Source organism: Rhea americana, unplaced genomic scaffold, assembly GCF_003343005.1.
Source record: "Rhea americana isolate MKP2758 unplaced genomic scaffold, rheAme1 scaffold_148, whole genome shotgun sequence".
NCBI classification, from domain to species: domain Eukaryota; kingdom Metazoa; phylum Chordata; class Aves; order Rheiformes; family Rheidae; genus Rhea; species Rhea americana.
In genome coordinates, this window is record NW_028185572.1 from 237611 (window position 1) to 259278 (window position 21668).

Sequence of the window (21668 nt, forward strand, 5' to 3'; positions counted from 1 at the left end):
TATTCCTGAAGAAGTTGAGCATTCCAAGCACACAAACCTGCTGCAGTTGGAAGTATTCACTCCAACTGTTGAATATAAATTTTAAAAATAAGTTAAAATGTTAAACAATCCAGCCGTTTATGCAAGGACAAAGTTCAGATACTAACTCTGGCCAACAGCCTCCAGGGCTTTCAACTGGGCATTCTGTACCAAACAAAGAACTTGCAGATGACAACGAACAGGCAAACTGCCCAACAGGCAGATACTTGAGAGAATGCTAAATTTAGGTCAGTTATGTGGAAAAAAAGAAACCTAACATAGGATTTACAGCAGCTGTCAGATCTTTTTTTAATAGATTGCCCAATAACTTAAAAATAAACAAAACAGGAGCTCCACTTCTCTAAGTGAGAACATCACAGAAGTAAGCATGTTGCAATGTAGACTTGCTATGGGGAATGCAAAACTGCAATTACTAGAATAGAAAGGAGGCTTACCAAAGACTTTGGGTTGGGAGAAGAAGAGAAAGAGGAAAACACAAGTCTGATACTTCATAAGATGTTTAGCAACAGTAAAAATAAAAATACAATAAAGGCCTTACATTTTCCAGAAAAATTCTCAAATCTAGTTCTCTGAATCCTCCAGCCCAACTGGCTATACTTCACAACGAAGAATTCTCAGCAAAGAGTACAGAGATGTTTATGCTGTGTCCAAGGACTCAAAAATCCTAGTATCAGGCCCTGCTCATTATGCTAAATAAAAGCAGTGAAGCTTTTGGTTAGCTCCTGATTGCTTAGAGAAATGGGGGCTCAGGAAGTTAAGGCATAGATCACACCATAGATATAGTTTAACAATACACAAAGGTGTTTTTGAGAAAAGGAGAGAGAAAAGAAAGATCAAGATATTATTAATAGAGGGCACAGATTTCTAATAGCTCAGCCCACACAGCCCAACGCCTTGCAGATGTCCAAAAATAAGTGCAAAAACAGCACTGTCACACAACAGACAGGATATGTCATCTTTGATGTCAGGCCACGTCAACTAGACTACTCCAATCCTGCAAACTGCATATAACTCAGCCTGCAGAAATCACTCCGCGGACATTATTTTATACTGGTGTAGGTAGGGCCTCTGGTCTTTTTAGGATATTTCTACAACAGTTCTCCAAAGAGCTTAACCGATGTATGAGAGTGCATGTGGATRTTTACTCACAAGTCCTACTGGGCACAAGCTGCCTCATGCTGAGCATAGTAAGATGCTTAGCATCCCTCATCTGGTTAACCTGCAACCAAGACGTCAACCCTGGATAATCAACAGATGACTGTAAGCATTTTAGCCTTCTACTAGAGCCATGCTGAATAGTGTCTGCCAGGAACTGCTGTTTCTACTTTAGATTTCCATGTAGATTTAAAGGAGTGCTTTACAGAGCACACTGAGGGACCCATTACACAAACACTACTCAGATATACTGGAAAGGTGTTGAAGGGGAGAGCGCCACTCGTTAGCACCAGTCAACGTACCATACACATTTATACATCTCCTRGCAAGGCTGCAGAGCAGTTCAGACTACAGTTGCGTTCACACCTATCCCTTCCCTCCCAAATCTCCTCTGAAGCCTCTGCTCTGCTSAGTGAACCCTGATCCTTGGGAAGTCCCTGTGTTCCCAACCAGGATCACAGAAAGTAAGAGGAACTGCAGCCTCAGTTGAGGGCAGGTAGCACAGCTAAGGGAGGAAGTTTTCATGTTGGTTCCATGTACGCATTTGGAGATACCCACCTGCATGATGTCCTGGAGGCTTTCAGTAAAGGACAGTTCGGCCTCTACCATATAAAATTCGGCTAGGTGCCTGCGACTCTGGGAGTTCTCAGCTCGAAACGTCGGGCCAAAGGTGAACACGCGAGTAAAGGCCCTGCAGGGCGACAAGAAACAGGTAGGTCAAGCAATGCAGCCAGGCCCAGGACACAAATGAATCCTCTATACTAAACCCGCTATCCACAAACTCATTTTTCTCCCAGGATCTAGAAACGCACACATTTCCATTTGATCTTTGATCAGTGTAATGGCACTGCTGTGTAGGCTGCCATTGTCACATTCCCTCATTGGGGTGAGAAGAAGGGCTCTTCAKACGCCTCCACGACTTGGAGAGGCTGCACAGAGCTTGTGCAGCTTTCACTGAACATTATTTATGCTCGGGACACTTTTTGTGACAATCTGGGAATAAAAAAAAAACATTCTGCAAAAGAGGATGAGCACTGGGATGTCACACCAGTCAGGACAGCCAGACTCCCCTCATCCACATCACATTTTTCTGGCTGCAGATCCGATGTTGATAGGTGCTGTAATACCCCAGAGCCTCATGTGCCTGAAAAGGTCCCACACCCAGTACTCTTCGATTCATACTAGCACTACGAAGGTGCTGGTGAAGTCCAGCAGGATGGATGTATGGAGTACGGCTTGCAATCCCCCTCTAGTGGCAAGACYAAAGTTTATTGCTGAAAGTGCCTGGACTTGGCTCTTTCCACACAACTAACAAGGCTCCAAATAAATGGGTCGCTATTACAGAGAACGGATTTGGGATAACATCTTATGCAGAAGCAACCAATACACTTCCTTTTGTGAAACTATCTTTCCAGCAATCTTATAGGGAGTCTGTTTAAATATATTCTCTTGTTCTGCACTCACATCAAGCCACATTACACAGGATATAAGAACTTTCTTGATTCCCCACTTCCTTCACAAAAATCCTTCTCAGTAAACAGCATCAACCTTTAAAGTTTTATTTCTACCACGGTGAAGCTGCATTCCATGCAAAACCTTTTATATTGCAGGCTATGAGTGCAAGGCTCCTGGATATCCTACTGTCAGGGAGAACTTCCAGAACAGATGCCRTGATAGCTGTGTCTCCTCCCACACTGCAGGGGAGATAAACCATGTCTGTGGACAAAGAGAGCTGTTTCAGAAAACCCATGGACTGGGCAGCTGCTCCCTTCAGTACATCATCAACCTGCTGCCTAGCAGTAGGCAGCAGGCACAAGAAAGAACCTGATGGAGATTAAGCTCAATTTAATACTCACAAAAAGATGCGAGCAAAACTGCTGGTGTTGTCATTTAACTCGCATCTTGTAATCTTACAGCCAAATAAGGAAGTTTGCTGGAGTTTCTGCACAGAGTAATTCTGCTACCAAAAGTTATATTTTTCCTTTGTCCTTTAGGGAGGCGTTTGTGCTACAAATAAAGGAACACACACATTCTGGTTCACTCATCTATTCCTTAATGCCACATGACTACTAAAGGTTATGAACTAAAGAAGCAGCAGTTTCATCTTCCYTGAGTTGCTAGCAGTAAATACACTAGAAAAAAAGCTAACAGAAATACACAGTTTGTAGGAATCTTTTCCCCAGTGGCTCTGCTTTCCCTGCTCACCCAAACACATTTTCTGTCTTTACTTTCAAAGCCTTTTGTTCCTGTACCTTGTACCCTCTCACACATGATCACAGCACCTCTGCTGCTAACCTCTGCTGCTCATTTGCTGGATTTTGCAGCAAACACCTTTCATCAAGCAGCATTTTTGGCACGTGTCTTCTCCTTGTGCTGCCTTTGTGGCTTGATGGGATGTCGCTGTAAGTTTCTGCCATCACTTAATCATCCTCCTTCAAACTGTCCTTTGCAATAGAGTCTATAAAAACCTCAGCAATGTTTAGATAACTGATGTATGAYGACTGTTGTTCACTGCACAGGTCAGTATTATCTCATCAGATCCTTGTGCTCCCCTATCTGCAGCCATCTGTTGTTGGGTTACAGAGAAATTCGTGTTCTTCCTCATAAGGTCTTTTTGTTCTTTTTTCATGCTCTTACAGCACCTGGCACAACAAGGTCTTGGATTCAAAGCTTAAGAGTCTCAACTGCTATAGCAATACAAACAACAAATACGAAACAATGAGTCACTCACTCAAAATTGTTTAATGTTTAAGGCAGAACTGGTCAAAAACTTCTTTGCCATGGCACTTCAGAGGACAGAAATGCTGGTTTGTGTTAGGAAACAGGAGCTGCAAGCCCTCCAGCCACCTGCGCCAGGGTTTCAGTCTTTTGCTAAACTATTTCAGTTTGGAGCTCTTCAGTTAAAGAACAAATTCTTCCTAAATAAATCAGCTTAGCCAAAAGTTCAATTTGTGACTAGACCAGGACTGGACAGTAGACAAAAATATTCTGAAGAGCTTGCAAATGCAGAAGAACACACCCAAAACCATTCGGTTTGATGTGCAGGTCTCCAACTTCTCCCTGACATGGAGCTCTCAAAATGCAACACTTAAAACTAATGTGTGACACCAGCTGGTGGGCAGGAGATCTCCCTCCCACAAAGCAGCAGTCTGGCTTCAGCAAGGCACGTTTTCAACGTCTGTCCAGGCACTAGCACTTACACTTCAGTAAGTATAAGATACTGTGGCAGATTACACAGCCGCCAGCAACACAGGCTGCTATGAACACTTTGAACYATACTTATTCCCTACTGAATGTCAGCCTAAGTGTGATGTCTAGGTACTTATCTTCCAAGGGGCTCAGTGGCTGCAAGATATCTAAAAAAACTGAAAGAAAAAAAAAACAAGCTAAAAAAATATTATCTGTTACTTCAAGACTGCAAGCATGGTCAAGCATTTCACTGTCATGGCTGAATTCTGTGCGTGCTGCAAGAATAAAGCTTCTCTCTGCCAGGGACAGACCTTCAGGAGAGGCAAGGCAAGGCAGAACAAGTCTCACAGGCACTGATTTTAGTCTTTGCTCAGTTCCAGGTATCCAGCTGGAACGAATCTTCTYTAACATATACCCTGAGCACCATGTATGAGTACAAAAGAAACCACTGGGCCTGCCACTTGACAGATTATCGGAAGGTGCAGCAGGGATGAGCGCTTTGTAAAAGTCCATATCGAATTTGACTTCCTACCTCTTGGAGGGGAGGAGAAAAAAAGTGTGTGTGTGTGGGAAGGTGGAGCAGAAAACCCACCTCATCCAGGGTAAAGGGAGGAACCCTTAATTTCTCAGGCTGATTTTAAAGGAAAAAAGATAAGACACAAATTCATCAGAATCCTGGGACCTTGGCAAAGGGAAACCAGCCAGACATCATACTGGCAAAGTGATCAAAGGAGGGCAGTAAAAGCAAGTCATCTGTTAATGGTAATGCAGCACTGATCAGAGGCTTTGACATAATAGAAAAACATAGTAAAGAYACATACAGTCAATGTTATCTACTCTATGCCTGAGTAATTATTTTTCATCCAGGCATTCATACCGTGTTTACTGTACTCTGACATTCAAGGCATTAAACAAATAGATGTTATACAAGCCTGACCTTTATTTGCACTTCATCTGCCATTAAAAAACATATCTGTGATTTGATACACTGCTGTATCATACTGAGCAATTACCAATATATTAGAAAACAGAGCGACCAGAGCTGAATCTGCAATCTCCAATCTGAATCTCCAATTTCATGGATGTGAGGGTAAAACCAGTCATTTTGTTGTGTGAGCATTCGGTACAATGGAGCCTTAGTCCAGGGCAGTGACTCCTATGCTCTGTGATGCAAATAATTAATCATTTATATTCCCAGACCTTTGTAAGACTTTYAACATTTAAAAATAACTTGAAAATGCTGGCTTAGTCTCCAAATATACCCAGACCGGTTGGAATTTGTGGGCACTCGAGCGTGTTTCAAAAATCCATACTGCTAATTCCTTATCTCCATCAAAAGCATACATACAGGAGAAGAAAAAAAAAMCAATCTGATGAGCTCTTTCCCTTAGTCATTACAGGCAGGGCAGCAATGTCTGTCACACTGTCCTAACGTGCGCTACCAAAGAATACACGAGGGGCTTTGAAATGAGTCCCTTTGYAGTCAGCCATCTCCAGATCCGAGCTCTGGACAGCAAGCCCAATCGCGCTCCTGCAACCCCTTTTGCTCCTKGGGTCGGCAGCAAAAGGAGGCACAGAGTCGTTTCATTAATTGCTGCCTTTCTGAGCCTGTATTTTGTTCTACCTAGTTCTCCGGGGAAATCTGAGAACTGAACTTGGAGGCCAACGTAATATCCACAGCATTCCCTCTGACATGCTGAAATGTTGCAACAGTTAGGGCCTAGCCCTGTAAAATGCTGAGGTTGCTTGCCCCAACCCAGCTTAGTCACCTTCTAGAAATAGGCCTGGGAGAATCCCTTCAAGAGCAGATAGGAGGGCTCGCACGYATTGCTGGATCACAGCTGTCCTCCGCACTGAAAATAAAGATYGTTGGTCAAGGCTCATTCTTCACGTGCTGCATTTGTGATCTCCAGCCTAAGAATATCCAGGAAAGGAGGAAAAGGTGCCCTTTTCCACCCCTATTTTACAGGCTACTAAAACACTCTTCAAAACCAGTTACCTCTCCCCTTTGAGAGCGTTACCCCATACGGAACAAAAGCTCATTTCATTCAAACTCATTAACAATTAATTATTAAGGTGGAGATAAAAACCCAACAGAGAAGTATAAAGCATCTATGCCCAAAGCTGCTCAAGATCACCCTTTTAATTAAACCCATGCAATACTCGTAGGTCTGACTKTCTCTGCCTTTCTGGCAATTTTTACACTGCAATTCAAATATAAATTAATTGCGCTGACGGTTCTCAAGCCAGGAAAAGGACTGCGCTCTTATTCAGCGAGCCAGGACTCCATGCTACTACCAGAGGTAATAAAGACTTGCTTGTGCTGTTGAACCATGGGGATATAACCCTGAACAAGGCTATTAATCAAGAAGATGCAATTCCTGCATAGTCAGCCTACAGCCTAAAGCAAGGTCACAACACGTTAGCAACACAGCTGGAGAAAGAAGCCAGTCGATGTGATTCAGGGCTAGCACCGAACCACACWCATAAATGCAGCTCTTTGGTTTGTACTGTGCCCTCATTCTCATCCTGAAATACTACAGGTGCCTGCATAAACAGAAAAGGAACAGTTGCTCTGAAGAGGTCTGCAGCAAAGAGTTAAGCTGGTAAGTGATCCAAGTTGGAGCTGATTGTTATCTTTGGCCACCCTAAATGAATTCAGCATGTGACCCTTCAACAGGGTATGTTCCCTCTCACAGTCATCTACCAGCACCACATGCTTGAAGAGTTAGGTCAGAAGAAAACCCAGAAACAATGGTTTCAAAGGCAAGAGCGACGCAATGCATGGCATCAGCAGAGGAGGAGGCGAGGAGTGCAAAGTGATCCTACACCAGGAGCTTAGCTTTGCCAGCCACATGGTCCTTCCCCTTGGGAAGGGAAGAAATTACTACAATAAGCCATCTTATTTAACTCTGCTCTGTTCTGAAACAACCAGATTCATTCTGCAGGTCTTCTAGAGGGCCTGTCTGCTCCACATAAATAACCTGAAGACTTTGTTCCATGGTCAGGAGCTGAGACATCACACCACCTGCCTCAGCTGTTGACCCAAGGACAACTGCATTTCAGGGATGCAGAAACTTGTAKCTTGAAAGATGTCCTTGCCCGACACAAGAAACCACATGCACACAGAGAACACATTCAAACCTACTGATATGATGCCTCCAGGGCCCAATTTTTGGAGGAGCTGAAACCCAGTTCTCCAAATGCCATAGGCGAGGTATGGCCGCTCAGCAGCTTGGAAAAGATAGAGAACATTTTACTTCCTGGAGGTGGGCAGACTATGTTAAAATGAAACCTCAGGAAACCTCAGAGTTGGACGAAACACTTGTTTTTCGAACAAATTAAAAAAAATATGTCACGTTTTCTCCATGTTAAAATAGTATTACCATTACTATTGTTTGATGGTTTGGGTTTTGCACACTAAAAATGTTTTTGTTGAAAAAGCAAAAAAAAAAAGAAAAAAAAGAAAAAAAGAAAAAGGAAACAGGAAACAGGAGATAGACTGATTTTTATCCAGAAAAAGGAAAAAGAAAAATGAATTTTAAGAGATTCCTCGCAGAGCATACCACTTCCATTTGCCTTCTGAGAAATGACAGATGTGAAACGCTGCATCGCAGCAACACAGGGCTCTTATAGCAGTATGTGAGGTTTAGGTCTGAGTGGCAGAGCTGAGATGCTGAGTGCTACAGTTTCAATTCATGCTGCGACAAGATGCGACTGCACTTCCTTCTACAGGCAGCCAAAAATAAATACATAAATAAAAATAAAAAACACCCTACTGTCTAAGTTCCCAGACAGAGACGGGGAAGTGCCAAACTTCCACCCTTGCCAGACTGAACTGAAACAAGGGAGCAGTTTCTCGTGGTGTGGCTGCTGACGGGCAGAGCCCTGCACCCCGGGGTGGCAGCACCCTCCCGCTGTGCTCCAGGGCTGGCTCTCCCACCCCCGGGKCCTTAGCATGGGCTCCTGTAAGGACTGGCTGGGTAGATGAGGGSAGAGCWGTGGACGTTGTGTACCTTGACTTCAGCAAGGCTTTTGACATTGTCTCCCATAACATCCTCCTAGAGAAGCTCAGSAAGTGTGGGTTAGACRAGTGGACAGTGAGGTGGATTGAGAACTGGCTGAAAGGCAGAGCTCAGAGGGTCATCGTCAGTGGCGTGGAATCCAGTTGCAGGCCTGTGGCTAGTGGTGTTCCTCAGGGCTCAGTCCTGGGTCCCATCCCGTTCAACTTTTTCATCAATTACCTAGATGAGGGGACAGAGTGCCTCCTCAGCAAGTTTGYKGATGATMCCAAGCTGGGAGGAGTGGCTGAYACACCYGAGGGCTGTGCTGCCATTCAGAGAGACCTGGAAAGGCTGGAGAACTGGGCAGAGAGGAACCTCCTGAGGTTCATCAAGGGCAAGTGCAGAGTCCTGTGCCTAGGGAAAAATAACCCGAGGCACCAGCCCAGGCTGAGGGCTGACCTTGTGGAGAGCAGCTCTGCAGAGAAAGACCTGGGAGTGCTGGTGGATGACAAGTTGACCATGAGCCAGCAATGTGCCCTTGTGGCCAAGAAGGCCAATGGTCTTCCAGGGTGCATTGGGAAGACCGTTTCCAGCAGGTGGAGGGAGGTGATCCTGCCCCTCTCCTCAGCCCTGGGGAGGCCTCATCTCAAGCACTGGGTCCAGTTCTGGGCTCCCCAGAACAAAACACACATGGAGCTACTGGAGAGAGTCCAGCGGAGGGCTACGAGGATGATCAGAGGGCTGGAGCACCTGCCCTATGAGGAACGGCTGCGAGATCTGGGCCTCTTCAGCCTGGGGAAAAGAAGCCTGAGAGGGGAATCTTCTCAATGTGTACAAGTACCTGAAGGGAGGGTGTCAAGGGGACGGGGACAAGCTCTTTTCAGTTGTCCCGTGTGACAGGACAAGAGGCAATGGGCAGAAATTGAAGCACAGGAAGATCCGCCTGACCGTGAGGGAGAATTTCTTCCCTGTGAGAGTGACGGAGCCCTGGCACAGGTTGCCCCGAGAGGTTGTGGAGTCTCCTTGTCTGGAGATCTTCAAGGCCCGCCTGGATGCAACCGTGTTTACCATGCTCTAGGTGACCCTGCTGAGCGGGGAGGTTGGCCTAGATGATCTCTAGAGGTCCCTTCCAACCTTACCGATTCTATGACTAATGGAGAAGGTGGGATGAGAGTCCTCTCCAAGCCATCTASACTTCCTTGCTAAAAATCCGCCTGAGTAACTAAACAGCAGCAACGTGATCCATATTCTGCAACTACTTGGCAAAACACTCCATGCTTTATTAAGCCTCATAACAAACCTAGAGGTTATATTCATAGAACCATAGAATCAGTAAGGTTGGAAGGGACCTCTGGAGATCATCTAGSCCAACYCCCCTGCTCAAGCAGGGTCACCTACAGCATGGTAGACGGGGTTGCATCCAGGTGGGCCTTGAAGATCTCCACAGAAGGAGACTGAGCAACCTCTCTGGGCAACCTGGTCCAGTGCTCCGTCATTCTCACAGGGAAGAAATCCCCCCTCACGTTCAGGTGGAACTTCCTGTGCTTCAATTTCTGCCCATTGCCTCTTGTCCTGTCACACGGGACAACTGAAAAGAGCTTGTCCCCGTCCCCTTGACACCCTCCCTTCAGGTACTTGTACACATTGAGAAGATCCCCYCTCAGTCTTCTCCTCCCCATATTGCTAGTTTACAGATGGCAGAAAAACAGGATAAAATAGACACACAAAGAAAATGTGAGTTAAAAGCTATCACTTCTGTTCCAGGCTCAAAGAYCTCTCAGCCTGGTCTTCATGCAACTCCACTGTACTTTTTTTTTCTCAGTGAAGTCTCGTCTTGTCCTAGTTTTGGTATTATTAGTTCTAATTGAAGTCAATAAAACTACAGATTAGCAACGATAACTCAAGCTGGGCTGATAAAAGCCGCCACAGTAGTAGGCATTTATTCAAATAACCATTTCCCATGCCCCAGCTAACAGAGACCTTCCACAAAGGAATGATACAAAATGTTTCAAAGATATAAATAAAACAGGGAGCAAAGATCTCTTTCAGAACTTAATCATTGCAGTGACTCCTACATTAAGCCATAAAAATGTACAAGCAGAAAGGAAAAAAAAAGTAATTGTGTTAAATCTTTTCTCTTTCAGMGTGGAAAAAACATGTGTTCTCCACAAACTGCTTTATAACAGCTTTACAGATTTTTAATTTTTCCTTCTTAAAAAAAAAAWWMMWTTTTTTCAGACGGACACTGGCTCTAGTAACTATGTGAACATGAAATCCAAGCCAGAAACTACATCTGTGGGTGCATTACCGCATAGAGTCAGTCATGGTTCGGGACACATTTCAAAATTTATTTGYAGCTCTTTAAAATCTCCAGGACCTCAAATTCTAGGGTAACTAGAGAAAGTAAATAACTGTCCTAAACACATACACACGAAAAAGAAATTATTTAAAGCTATATTAAGGGCAACACTTTTCAGCTATGACATGTATCCATATTCTACTCTGTGTGCAACAACTGTAAGTCTTTGAAGAAATCCAGCACATATATTGCTGTTGGATTTGTAAACTCGTTTTAAGAAAAGCTGTGGAAGCAAACAGGGAACTAGCTGCCTGCCTTAACGTCTCATAGCGGAGCCAATTCTTGGGGCATATGCCGGGATCTCAGGGACATGGCTGAACCACAGAGAGTCTCACCACACTCCTTGCGTTTCTCACACGGGAATTACTTGCTTCCCTATCCCCAAAACGTGGAGCGGACCAACAACATATCTACTCAGACAGTAAAGCTTTGACCACCCAACCGACCCTCGGCTCAGGCTTCTAACTACAAACCTCATGTATTCTGCCTCCCAGTAACATAAAGTCGTTAGCAATCACTGCAGCAATCATGAACCAGACTGAAGCATGCAGTAATTGATTAAAAACAGACACGCCACAGTTGCTTTTTATAGCTCCAATTAAGTGTCAGTCTAATTAATGGAAGTTAGCATGCTAATTATAAGTCTGGTGTTGTGAGTCACACTCAAACAAATGTCTTGAAAAAATGTCTTTTTTTTTTTAAGGAATCCAAGATAAATAATTACACTCATATTTGTTAATTCTTAGCAACAGGAATCCTATACAACCAGACATCATTTCTGCAGCTGCATTCAAAAGTATTTAAATTTCTACAATGTAGATCAAATACCTGCTCGAAGACAATGCAATTTGTTTCATCATTAACAAGTCATTTTGCAACCCAATTTTAAGGTGGCATTTTCCAGACTCCCAAAAGCAAAGCATCTTTTATGGAAGAAGGCCTCAAATACATTTCTTTTCAATTCTGCACTGTCTCCTTGAACACCAAACCAGAATAACTCTCTCCCTTTCTTCTTTCCAGCCCAGAGCAGTGAAATACCAGCATTTTAAAAACAAAATCAGTGTCATTTAGTATCTCCTGAAATGAACATGAATTTTGGTGCTTTCAGCTCTCTGCAAACTCAGCTAAATGGTTTAGTTGAGTCACACTTTTCAGAATCTCTCTGCAACAAAAGAGCCAGTTGCAGGATTGCAGAGAATATTGAGAATAGGCAAAACAGTAGAGAAATCCATGATGGCTGAAAAACCAGATGGATGTGCTTAAGGAGATGAGAGTAGGATTAATTATGTTTCAACTACATCAAGTTTGATAGCTAGACATTCACAGGCAGATGTCAGTGTGAAAGGCAGAGATTTTAGTTTACGCAGAAAAATACAGGTCCTGGGGAGAGCCACTGAACTGAGCGCAAACTAGGGAGGTGATTCATAAAGATAGTCTTGTGGATGAACTGGTGAAAAGGAAAATGAGAATGAAGCCAAGAATGAGTATAGAATTACAGAATAATTCAGGCTGGATGGGACCTTGGGAGATCTCCAATCTGACCTCCTACTCCAAGCAAGGTTAGCAATGAGATCAGACCAGGTTGCTTAGGGCTTTGTCCAATTGCATCTGGAAAACCTCCAAAGATGGAGACGCAACCTGTTCCAATGCTCAACTGTCTCCTTAGTGAAAATTTTTTCCTTACATCCACTTAGAACCTCTGTTATTTCAATTTATGCCCCTTGTCCTCTGCCTTTTGTCACTGTTGAGAGCCTGGGTCAGTCTTCTTGATAATTTTGTATGCATTAAAAGGCTGCTATTAAGTTGCCCCTAAGCCTTTTTCCCATTTGCTGGGAACTTCAAGAGAAAGCAAGATGGACAAGAGAGGAAAAATTTGAGGGACTGATAAGAGCAGAAGTAGAGCTAGGGAGAGTAGGGAAGGAGAAGAGAAAGCACTTATTCCAAGATTTAAGGAGCTTTTAGAAAGAGCAGTTTCAGTCAAGCTCATGATGCAAAAGGCAGAACAGACAGTACGTGGCATGAGAAAAGGGGAAAGGGGCGGGGGAATAAAATTAAAAAAATAATAAAAAATCAATGCAATATTTTAAATTGATTATTATTAGACCAACAACTGAAAGGCGAGATGCAGGTAGAGCTTATGGGAAGTGCAGATGGGTGAAAGGAGAAAAATAAATGAATCAAATGAGCTGTACTTCTTGGCAACAACTGTTTTTGTCTGACTACAGTGTGCCTCTGAATCATCAGCTGTCACAGACCCTCCAGCTGACTTCAGGTCCCCAAAGGGGTCCTTATCCTCACAGGAGGATCATGGGATAAAGAAAATCCACAAGGAGTGGGGACTTCACAGCAAATAAATGATATTTAAAACCAATTATCAGGATGCATAGAGACCTACAAACTTCTTCCACTTCTACCAGTTACTAGCTCATCTGAGATTTAGCTAAATTACTGAATAAAGACCTTTCTGGAGACCTTAAACACTCTGGAGATTTATAGCAGTTGCCAATGATTCAGACACACAGGGCAGCCAACCTAGATGCCATCACTGCAAAGATGAAGTATGATGAAATGAGAAGTTGTGCCAACTAGGYCGTTCATGTCATATTGAGAGACAGGATGAACTTCTCTGACCTTGCCTTCGATAATAGGCATRCATAGCGCAGTAGATAGTCAATAAATGTGGGAACAATCCTTTTCCCCCTTTTCCATGCAGAGAAAAAAGAGTAGAAACTCCCAAGCCTTAAGAGGCTAYTTCACTTCTGTTATTAGAAACAGTAGCAAGCAGCTCTGTCACGAAATACAGCCTTCAGTTCTGGACAACACACAGCCACTCAGACACAATAGTAACAGTAACACCCTGTGGACTGCAAATGAACTCTCAGCAAGAAAAACAGAAAACTTGGGTCCAGACAGATCTGTTAAGTCTGCCTCGCACCTCCCCTGCCCACACTCTTCAACCACAGTTTGGAGTCTGATCATCAGCTCTCTAAACTAAAAGCTAACTTCAAACAGACATGACTGTCTACCTAGTTGTCATTCTGTCCTCCAACTAGATAAAATCTCTGAACAAATTCCTGTCTCTCAACTAGCCTACTCCATCCCTGTTTTCTAATGGACTTGTGTGGGGTCTGTCTCTGAACTCTCATTTTCTGCAGCAAGTGACAGCTGGTTGTGGGCCCAGACTCAATGCAGAAGGCCTTCCCAAGTATCTTTTACCTTGGTCTCCACCCAGGTTCTCAGGAACCAGTTGTTTCTGAAAGCCTTGAAAATGCAGCAAATCAAAGTATTTATAAAAGTTAATAGAAACTTTTGAAGAATAGTTCCTTGTCTGGGCATGAAAAATTTAGTCTGGCTAAAACAGAAGRGAGAGAACAGGTTAATTTCACGTGATCAAAACCAAAACACAACTTTTGTTTTGGCTGTTTCATTTACTGTGTAGACCAAAACTTTCCATTTTGGGGAGCTGGCTACTTTGAAAATATCAGTAGAACACATTCATTTGCAAGCAGTTCTGATTACTATCATGTACTTACATTATCTGATCATGTAGGAGTCCTATTCCAAGGCCCAATTTGCTAGGCTCTGTACAGGAAACCACAAATAAAAGCCTTGCAGTATCTTAAGGGTTAATACCTTAATTCAGCTGTGATGCATCAGTCTGGTGCTTCTGCATCCAGGAGAGCTTTTCACTTAATCTATTTTTGAAGACTGAAGCCATTCAACAGCACTTCAGCTCTAGGCCTCAAAAACTCATCGCGCTTAAATAAAACTTAAAAAGGAGCAGGTTCACAGAACAGCTATGCCCCACTGTGGATAAATATAGCTAATCTAAATCTAGATGACACTAGGTCCATTTAAAATGCCTGAAAGAACAACATGCTATTGTAAAATAGGAGCATGAAAACGTAATACAATGTACTACATGCTGAAGAGCATTGCTTTTTTACCTACTCTGAGGGAACACGGTGCACCTGAGTGATATCACTGGAAGAATTTTTAGCCGAAAGGTCCTGTATATATCCAGTTCAGCCTTCCACTCAATCCCAGAGCAGGCACAATTTAAAGGGAGTAGAGCAATGTACCAGAGTAAGACTGTATTTCAAGTTAATCAGTACAATCCATACTTTTCCTTTGGACTTATTTGATTTGTGGAATTACATCCTTCAATAAAGGTCACAAGGCATGAAAGTCAATTAAGTCTTATACATACAAACACGTGCCACACCATCTTCCCAGAGGGATGCAAAAACTCTTGTCATCCCTACAGTTAAACAAACCTTTTGCTCATTAACTTCTTGCAGCTAATGTCTGAGAAGATGTGTCAGTCTTTGGCTGCCAAATGATCTGTGCTTCTGTCGTAGCTGCCAGGGCACCACATGAGAGTATGTCAAAAACATCCTGCCTATCAAGAAACATTAGCTTGACCCATTGAGCTTAGCATGGTCTCAGCTGTCCAAGGCTGTCTAGGTGGTCTGAGAAAAGACACCATTTCTCAGAAAGAACAAGCCAGGCAGAAAACAAATTTCTGTAGAACGTCACACCTTTTGATTCGAAGGCAAAGCTTCCCCTTCAAACAGAGCTACAATTTCACGGTATCTATTTACCAACAAACAATTAAACTTCACAGCAATGATTAAAGAAAAGCAGCTAAATATTTACTATTGTGTTTGAGGCATGCACAGCAACTTGCACTAAGACTATTAGAAATGTTCACTGGAGTCCACACGAAAAGGCAGGTCTTTCAACTTCTTACTGCATTTTCTAAAGCTAGGGTTTTAACCCTCCCATCTTTAGGACATTTGTACCAGATGATAACTGATCACTTCAAAAGGAGGCTTGTATACCCTGGAGGAGTATGAAGAACCCCCCTGGCAAGAGGCAAATTGATCCAGTGCTACTTGCCCGAGAACTGATCTCTGATAGGCTTTACCAGCAATTCAACTGGTAGACAGCAATTTGACTGGAGTACCACATCTGAGGAGAACCCACAGTAAGTCCTCAGGAAACTATGCCTTCAGTTAAGTGACTGCTGACTGAACTCCATCTGTTTAATGTATTGATTTAATTAATTTATTGTGAAAACTCAGTGCAGATTAGCATCAAATGTACTAATCAAAGAGAACAGTGGCTCTGAGACTGCGACACTTTCACCCCTAACAATCTCAGTGAAACATTACCACTAAAGCTTAAGGATAATTTTTCTATTAGCATCAACATTAACTATTTGCCTAGGATCACTTCAGCAGCTGGAATGAACAAATCAAGTATAAATGCCATGAAACAGGAGGAATGAGAATTGGCCAAGGAAGACAGAAGGACACAGGAAAGGAAGAGTGGGAAGAAAGGACAAGGAGAGTAAAGGAATGCAATAGGTAAAGTGGAAAAGAAAAAACTTCTCACTGAGATAYGGCATATATGAACAACAAGAAAAATAACATTTACAGTACGACAGTTTTCAGTAGCAATCACACAGTCATTCCCAGTCAAATACTGTCTTCAGTCTTCATCCCACATTCCCAATCTCTGGCAAGCAGAGGGAGATTCCTAGTATTTAAAACTGGTTCACAGACCATAATTCAAAAGGAGTCTGACTTTCTCCTGGCTAAATGGGACTCTCCCACCAGTGCTGTTCAATTTTAGTGCATGTGTGCCAGATACCTAATGGTTACCAGTAGGGCAAAAATCACTAACAGAGAAGACCCCACAGATCAACCAAAAAATTCTCATCTTGCTCACCCTGCCATTACTTCCAAATGGAGCTGGCCAGAGACTGTCAGGAAGGCAGGCACATCAAAGAAATGGTTCTTTTCTGCAGATTCCCTTGCTTCATTTGATGTCTGGGTGGGGGAGAAAAAAAAGGTACAAATCAGACTATCAGCATTTGATTAAAGAGCACAGCTCCTGCTTATTTTCCCTCCCTCTACCCCCCAAGAAATTCCATGAGATTCAATCCAAACACCACTGAGACAGAATCCAACAATGTGGAAAGTCTTAACACAATGCTCCCCATCTTCAGTCAGGTGGTTTTAGAGCACATTAGTAAACAAATTCAAGCAAAACACATTAAAAACCCACAAGGTAAAACACTCCCGGGAACTTCCCTTTCTTAGGGTCTGAAGTGCAGTCCATTCAGTCGAGTCTTAATTGTGGAGGTGTTTTAATGTGGCTGCACAGTGAAAAGCCCTATGCTAAATGGGAAAAGCCAGAGCTTACACCTCCTTTTTCAGTGACCTATGAGGATATAGGCTGTAGGTATCAGAACAAGTTGGTAAACTGCGGCATCTACCACCAGTGTCACCAGCAAAGCCTGGACGTGCCAGAACAGAGAAAGGACGTGTAGTTGCTTCAGCTGTTGCTCAAACTAATGGAGACTGTAAATCAGATCCCTGACAATCTGTTGTATCAGTTCAGCTGAAGAGAAGTAACTGGTTAAACTGACAGAGCTTCGTGGAGTTTGATTGTCTGACCAAAGAGGACAGCAGAGAGGCCATTCAGAAAGCTAAAAGCATGTGGCTCTTCACTTCTCAGCTTGGCAGGTGAGAAGTCAGGAGCTCTGAATCTTACTCAGAGCACAGAATCATGTAATTTACACATTTAAGCATAGACAAGCTAAATTAGAAAGGGGTGTTGTACAAAGAGAGAAGCTAAAATGCAAAATAAAGCATCAGGAAGGACACAGATACCGTTTCACAAGCAAGTATGAGAACAACTAAAAGAGGCAGAAGTCCAGATTTTCTAGGAGCAGTCTCTAATTCTGGTTTCCCAGGGTAGCAGAGGAAATGCCCGGATTTACACACTCACACACACGAGCAGGTACACAAACCACATACCRTGCTTTTAGGAAATGCAGACATACAAAATGAAAGCCTCTCTGAAATGTCTGTTGAGGAACAATTTGCCCTGCAACATGCAAAGGAAAGACGACAGCGTATCAACCCAGTCTCCAAATATAAGTAGTGATTTTTGACTCTTTCCTACAAAGATCAAGGAGGATGGGGGAGGGAGTAAAGAATTTCTATTATTCGGAAGTTCAAAGCTTCACGCAGCATTGCCTTCAAAATTCAATTTCAGGTCTGATGAGAAAGCGGAGGAGTATTTTCCACATGTCAAGTGCACTAGCTTCTAATAAAGACTTTTTAAAACAGTGTTATTTTCCTTTCATGGGCAAATTTGTTTCCATTGCATAAAGACCAACAGAAATAAGAAAAAAAAAAAAAAGAAATGGAATATCCTCTCAGGACTTCATTGTTATTCATTTTTTAAAAAACAGAACTGAGACAATACAGAGTTGGAAACATCACAGCTTACACTATAGGCACTGAAAAACAAATGATGTTTCCTTTCAGTTTTTGCATATTTTTCAGGTCACTAGATATTTTAAGCATAAAAATACTACACATATTGGAAAACTTCAGAAGCTCAGTATTAGATGATAAAAAATGGTCTGAAAATYCTATTAAAGCAGTGTTATAATTTTTAATTAATTGTTTTTTAATGTAGAGACATAAACCAAGAGCTAAAACACTTCCACAATTAAGAGTCATCTGAATGGACTGCACTTCAGCATTTTTAAAAGCAAAAACAAATGAGATATTGTTTCAGCATTTCAATGTTATCCCTAAGCTTTGGAAGGGCCAAAGTTTCAGGAGAAAGAAAAAAGCTTAAAAGCTATTTTGAAATTTGGTCAATCTACAGCCACTTCCTTCTGAGATAAGTTTGAAATAGCCATTTTAAAAAAAAACAGCGTCCAGGAGTTACCCTAAGCGTTGCTAGCTCTGCTAACTACTCCACTGCCTCTAGCCAGCCTGGTCCTCAGCCTGCTTTGTCCTGGGGAGGTTGGGACTGCCAATTTTCTCAATGAGTAGGAAAGTGCTGCTTTTGTTTTTAAAAAAGCTCTGCTGCTCATCACAAAGATAAAACAGATCGTGAGACAGTTTATCTCTTCCCAACAGCACASTGAAGAAAAGAGTGAGCCTGCCTTGCTCCATGGAGATCAATGGAACTGTGACAATCCATGGCTGCAACCCTAGGACTGCTTCCTTTCTTTCATCAGTTTTGCAGGTTTAAAAGAAAAAAAAAGGATGCAGAATCAGGTTCCTACTGTTTTCTTCAAATAAAACCAGAGTACAAATAAAACCAAGAACAATAAGGATATGAACAAACATGCAAACATCCCCATACCACAGCAGAGGGCCATGGCCAAAACTCTAAAGAGAAGAGCTATCACTCTACACTTGGTTTCTCCTATTGGAGGTTCAGTTCAGCTACACTCCTATTTCCTCAAGTGAAAAATCCCACCTAATCCTGTAGGATGCAACAATTAAACAAGAAGAAAGAGACGGACTGGAAGCAGGAAAARAACAGAAAAAAAAATCGGCCACGAAATCTCAAAACTTCCCCCCGCATCCACAAACAGGATACAGCTGTCTTCAGGAGCTGGAGTTTGGTTTATTTATACGACTTTATGTAATTTTTCATTCTCCAAATCAGATGTAATCTCAATGAGGCAAAGAGAAAATAGAGACAACAGCAATGACTGCAGGATGACTGGAAGACTAAAGCATAACTGGACTCTTCAAAACCTGCAACCAGTTTGACAGAGACCGCTYAGATCCTGAGCTGCAACTGTGCATTGCAAGGAGCTGACAGGCTGGTCCTAACGGAAGGTGCAGCGTAAATGTAGCAAAATTCAGACAAAACTTTATCCCCTTATCACCATCCTGATCACTTCCTCCTCAGCTGCCTACTTGACACAAAGCTTGATGAAGGAATGTTGTGAGCAGSAAAATTAATCCACCTGCCACGCAGGGAAGATGAAATGGCTCTCTCTTCCTTCAGGAGCAGGAGGGACCACTTCAGCAAGGCAGTATCCTGTAATTAGCAACTACCTATTTCACATATGGAAATACTGACAAACTCACTAGAGGTGGTTCCTCCTCCATTTCACACATCCGAACACAGAAACAAGCCAACATTCTCAGGCATCTGTGATGCAGATTCATGTTTAACCCTTTGGATCAAGCCTGCTTCTTTATTATATGCAACCATGTGTACTAAATGATAGAAGCCAAATTAAAAGCAGCAAATAATGCTATACCTCTGCTGCTGACATAGAGTGAGATTGTTTTTCACATCCTGGACGAGCAAATGTAGTAACAACATTGTGGTGTTTTTATTTCACTTGGACTGTTCTTCCACTTGCAAATCCAAAAATATCTACTTGATACAGGGTAAGGGGAAATATTTTGTTTGCTTTCAAGTTCCCTGCACTGTCTAGCGTAAAACTGCCTGAGTTACAGGGGGCAGAGGAGGAATCTTTCCAAAACATCATCTTAGCATCTTAAGAGTAAACACATGCTGAGCATGCCAGGATTGAAAGTCAACATCAAAGGCTTTTTATTCTCGTTCTAAATACAAGAATAACTGGATTTAGTACCTGTTTCATTCTCCTTCTCCTCAAATGTCTAATGATTTCACTTAAAATTATTCCCTTTGATGTTAGTCTTGTATTAACTTTTTGCTTTGGGCAATTAGCTTCAGGGAAGTGTAAACTGTTTGATTTTGCCTTTCACTCCATGCAAGCCAAATGCATGAAGAGATCAGAGAAGACTTGAAAATCACTGCTCAAATGCTAATACAGGCCTGTGACATTATGCTGCTGAAGCTTCACCGTACCAGAACTTTAATATAGATCCGCCCTCTGTGATGTCCTATACTAAAACACGACTTAGTTTTTCATTTTAGACAAACGATACAAAACTTCACTTCCAAAAAGACCTCCTTGCAATTCCAGTCCTAATTCTGGAAAGCTGGACAATATTGGGCARTGAAAATGTTCAGTGGGATACTGGGCAATTGCAGCTGGTTCTGTGGAGAGAAACATCTTATAAATATGGAACAGAACTAGGGACAGGGATACAGCAGGTAGAAACAAACAGAAAGTGGGAGTTAAGAAACAGAGAGAGCAAGCCTCCCCTCAGCCAAGTCCCAGCCTATTCCCATCTCTGCCGAAAAGCTTTCTGAAGTCCTGGTATCCTAGCCACTGGCTGCTTCCAGACCATAGCGCATCTCTAAAGGGGAAACACTGGACAGGCACTAATACTATTGTGTTAAACCATGGCCCTGCATTCGTCATGGACCTAGAAACTTTCACATTCATTTCTGTGAGCATATGGCAAAACAAACAACAAAAAACCACACATACCACCATCTCCAGATATATATTAGAAAAGAACAATACCTGCATGGCAATAAAGGCAATATAAAACACATGTGAGATCTGTTTTAAAGAGCTGTGAATGCTGATACAGCTGTTGTGCTTTCTCACTTGCTGCATATTGAGTTTTGTTGAAAGGCTACAACTGCATGGTAGTGAAGGTGGTTGCCTTGGGCTTTGCACTGGCTGATGTGCACTGGGTCAGGAAGACGCTCTGGGAGAGTAAAGGAGACTGYGCCTTCTTCACAGCCACTGAGGACAGTCCAGTATGGAAACTTGCAAGGATACAAAGAAGAGAAGGTGGAGCAAGAGAGCCAGAAAGCAGGGAGCCTTCAACACAACAGACCGAGCAGGAGGATACTGAAAACAGTAGGCAGCAGACATGCAGCCAAACTACAAATGTGAGAGAGAGGAGAATTCCCTATGAGGAGTCCCCAGAAAGGGMCTGCGTAAGATTGCTGCAAAAAGCCAAAGTCACCATGTGAAAAAACTTTGAGGAAAGGATCTGCCCTGAGGAGCTCAAAGASCTGAGGCAGAGGAATTATTCTCAGATTAAATTAAAATGTAAGGAGCCATCTCACCCTGAATCTGAATTCTCTCCAGTTCAAGAGTTACCTTGTCCTACTTTGCAGTCTACTAAAATCCAGCTTTGAATGTTCAAAGCTTTTTTGGTGTTTTCAGTGAGCTCATTTTAAAGAACACATTG

The 21668-nt window shown here is 42.7% G+C and overlaps 1 protein-coding gene across 3 annotated transcripts in view; it reads right to left on the reverse strand.

Annotated features, from left to right (window-relative positions):
- The window catches only part of NARS2 (asparaginyl-tRNA synthetase 2, mitochondrial), a 132624-nt gene that overhangs the window by 103173 nt on the left and 7783 nt on the right, over positions 1-21668 (reverse strand). For all 3 annotated transcript variants that reach the window (XM_085299244.1, XM_085299246.1, XM_085299245.1), the window contains 2 exons: positions 16483-16583; positions 1753-1885 (listed from right to left, as the gene is read on the reverse strand). In XM_085299244.1, coding sequence (XP_085155370.1) covers positions 1753-1885; positions 16483-16583 — 234 coding nt within the window. The remainder of the gene's footprint in view (positions 1-1752; positions 1886-16482; positions 16584-21668) is intronic.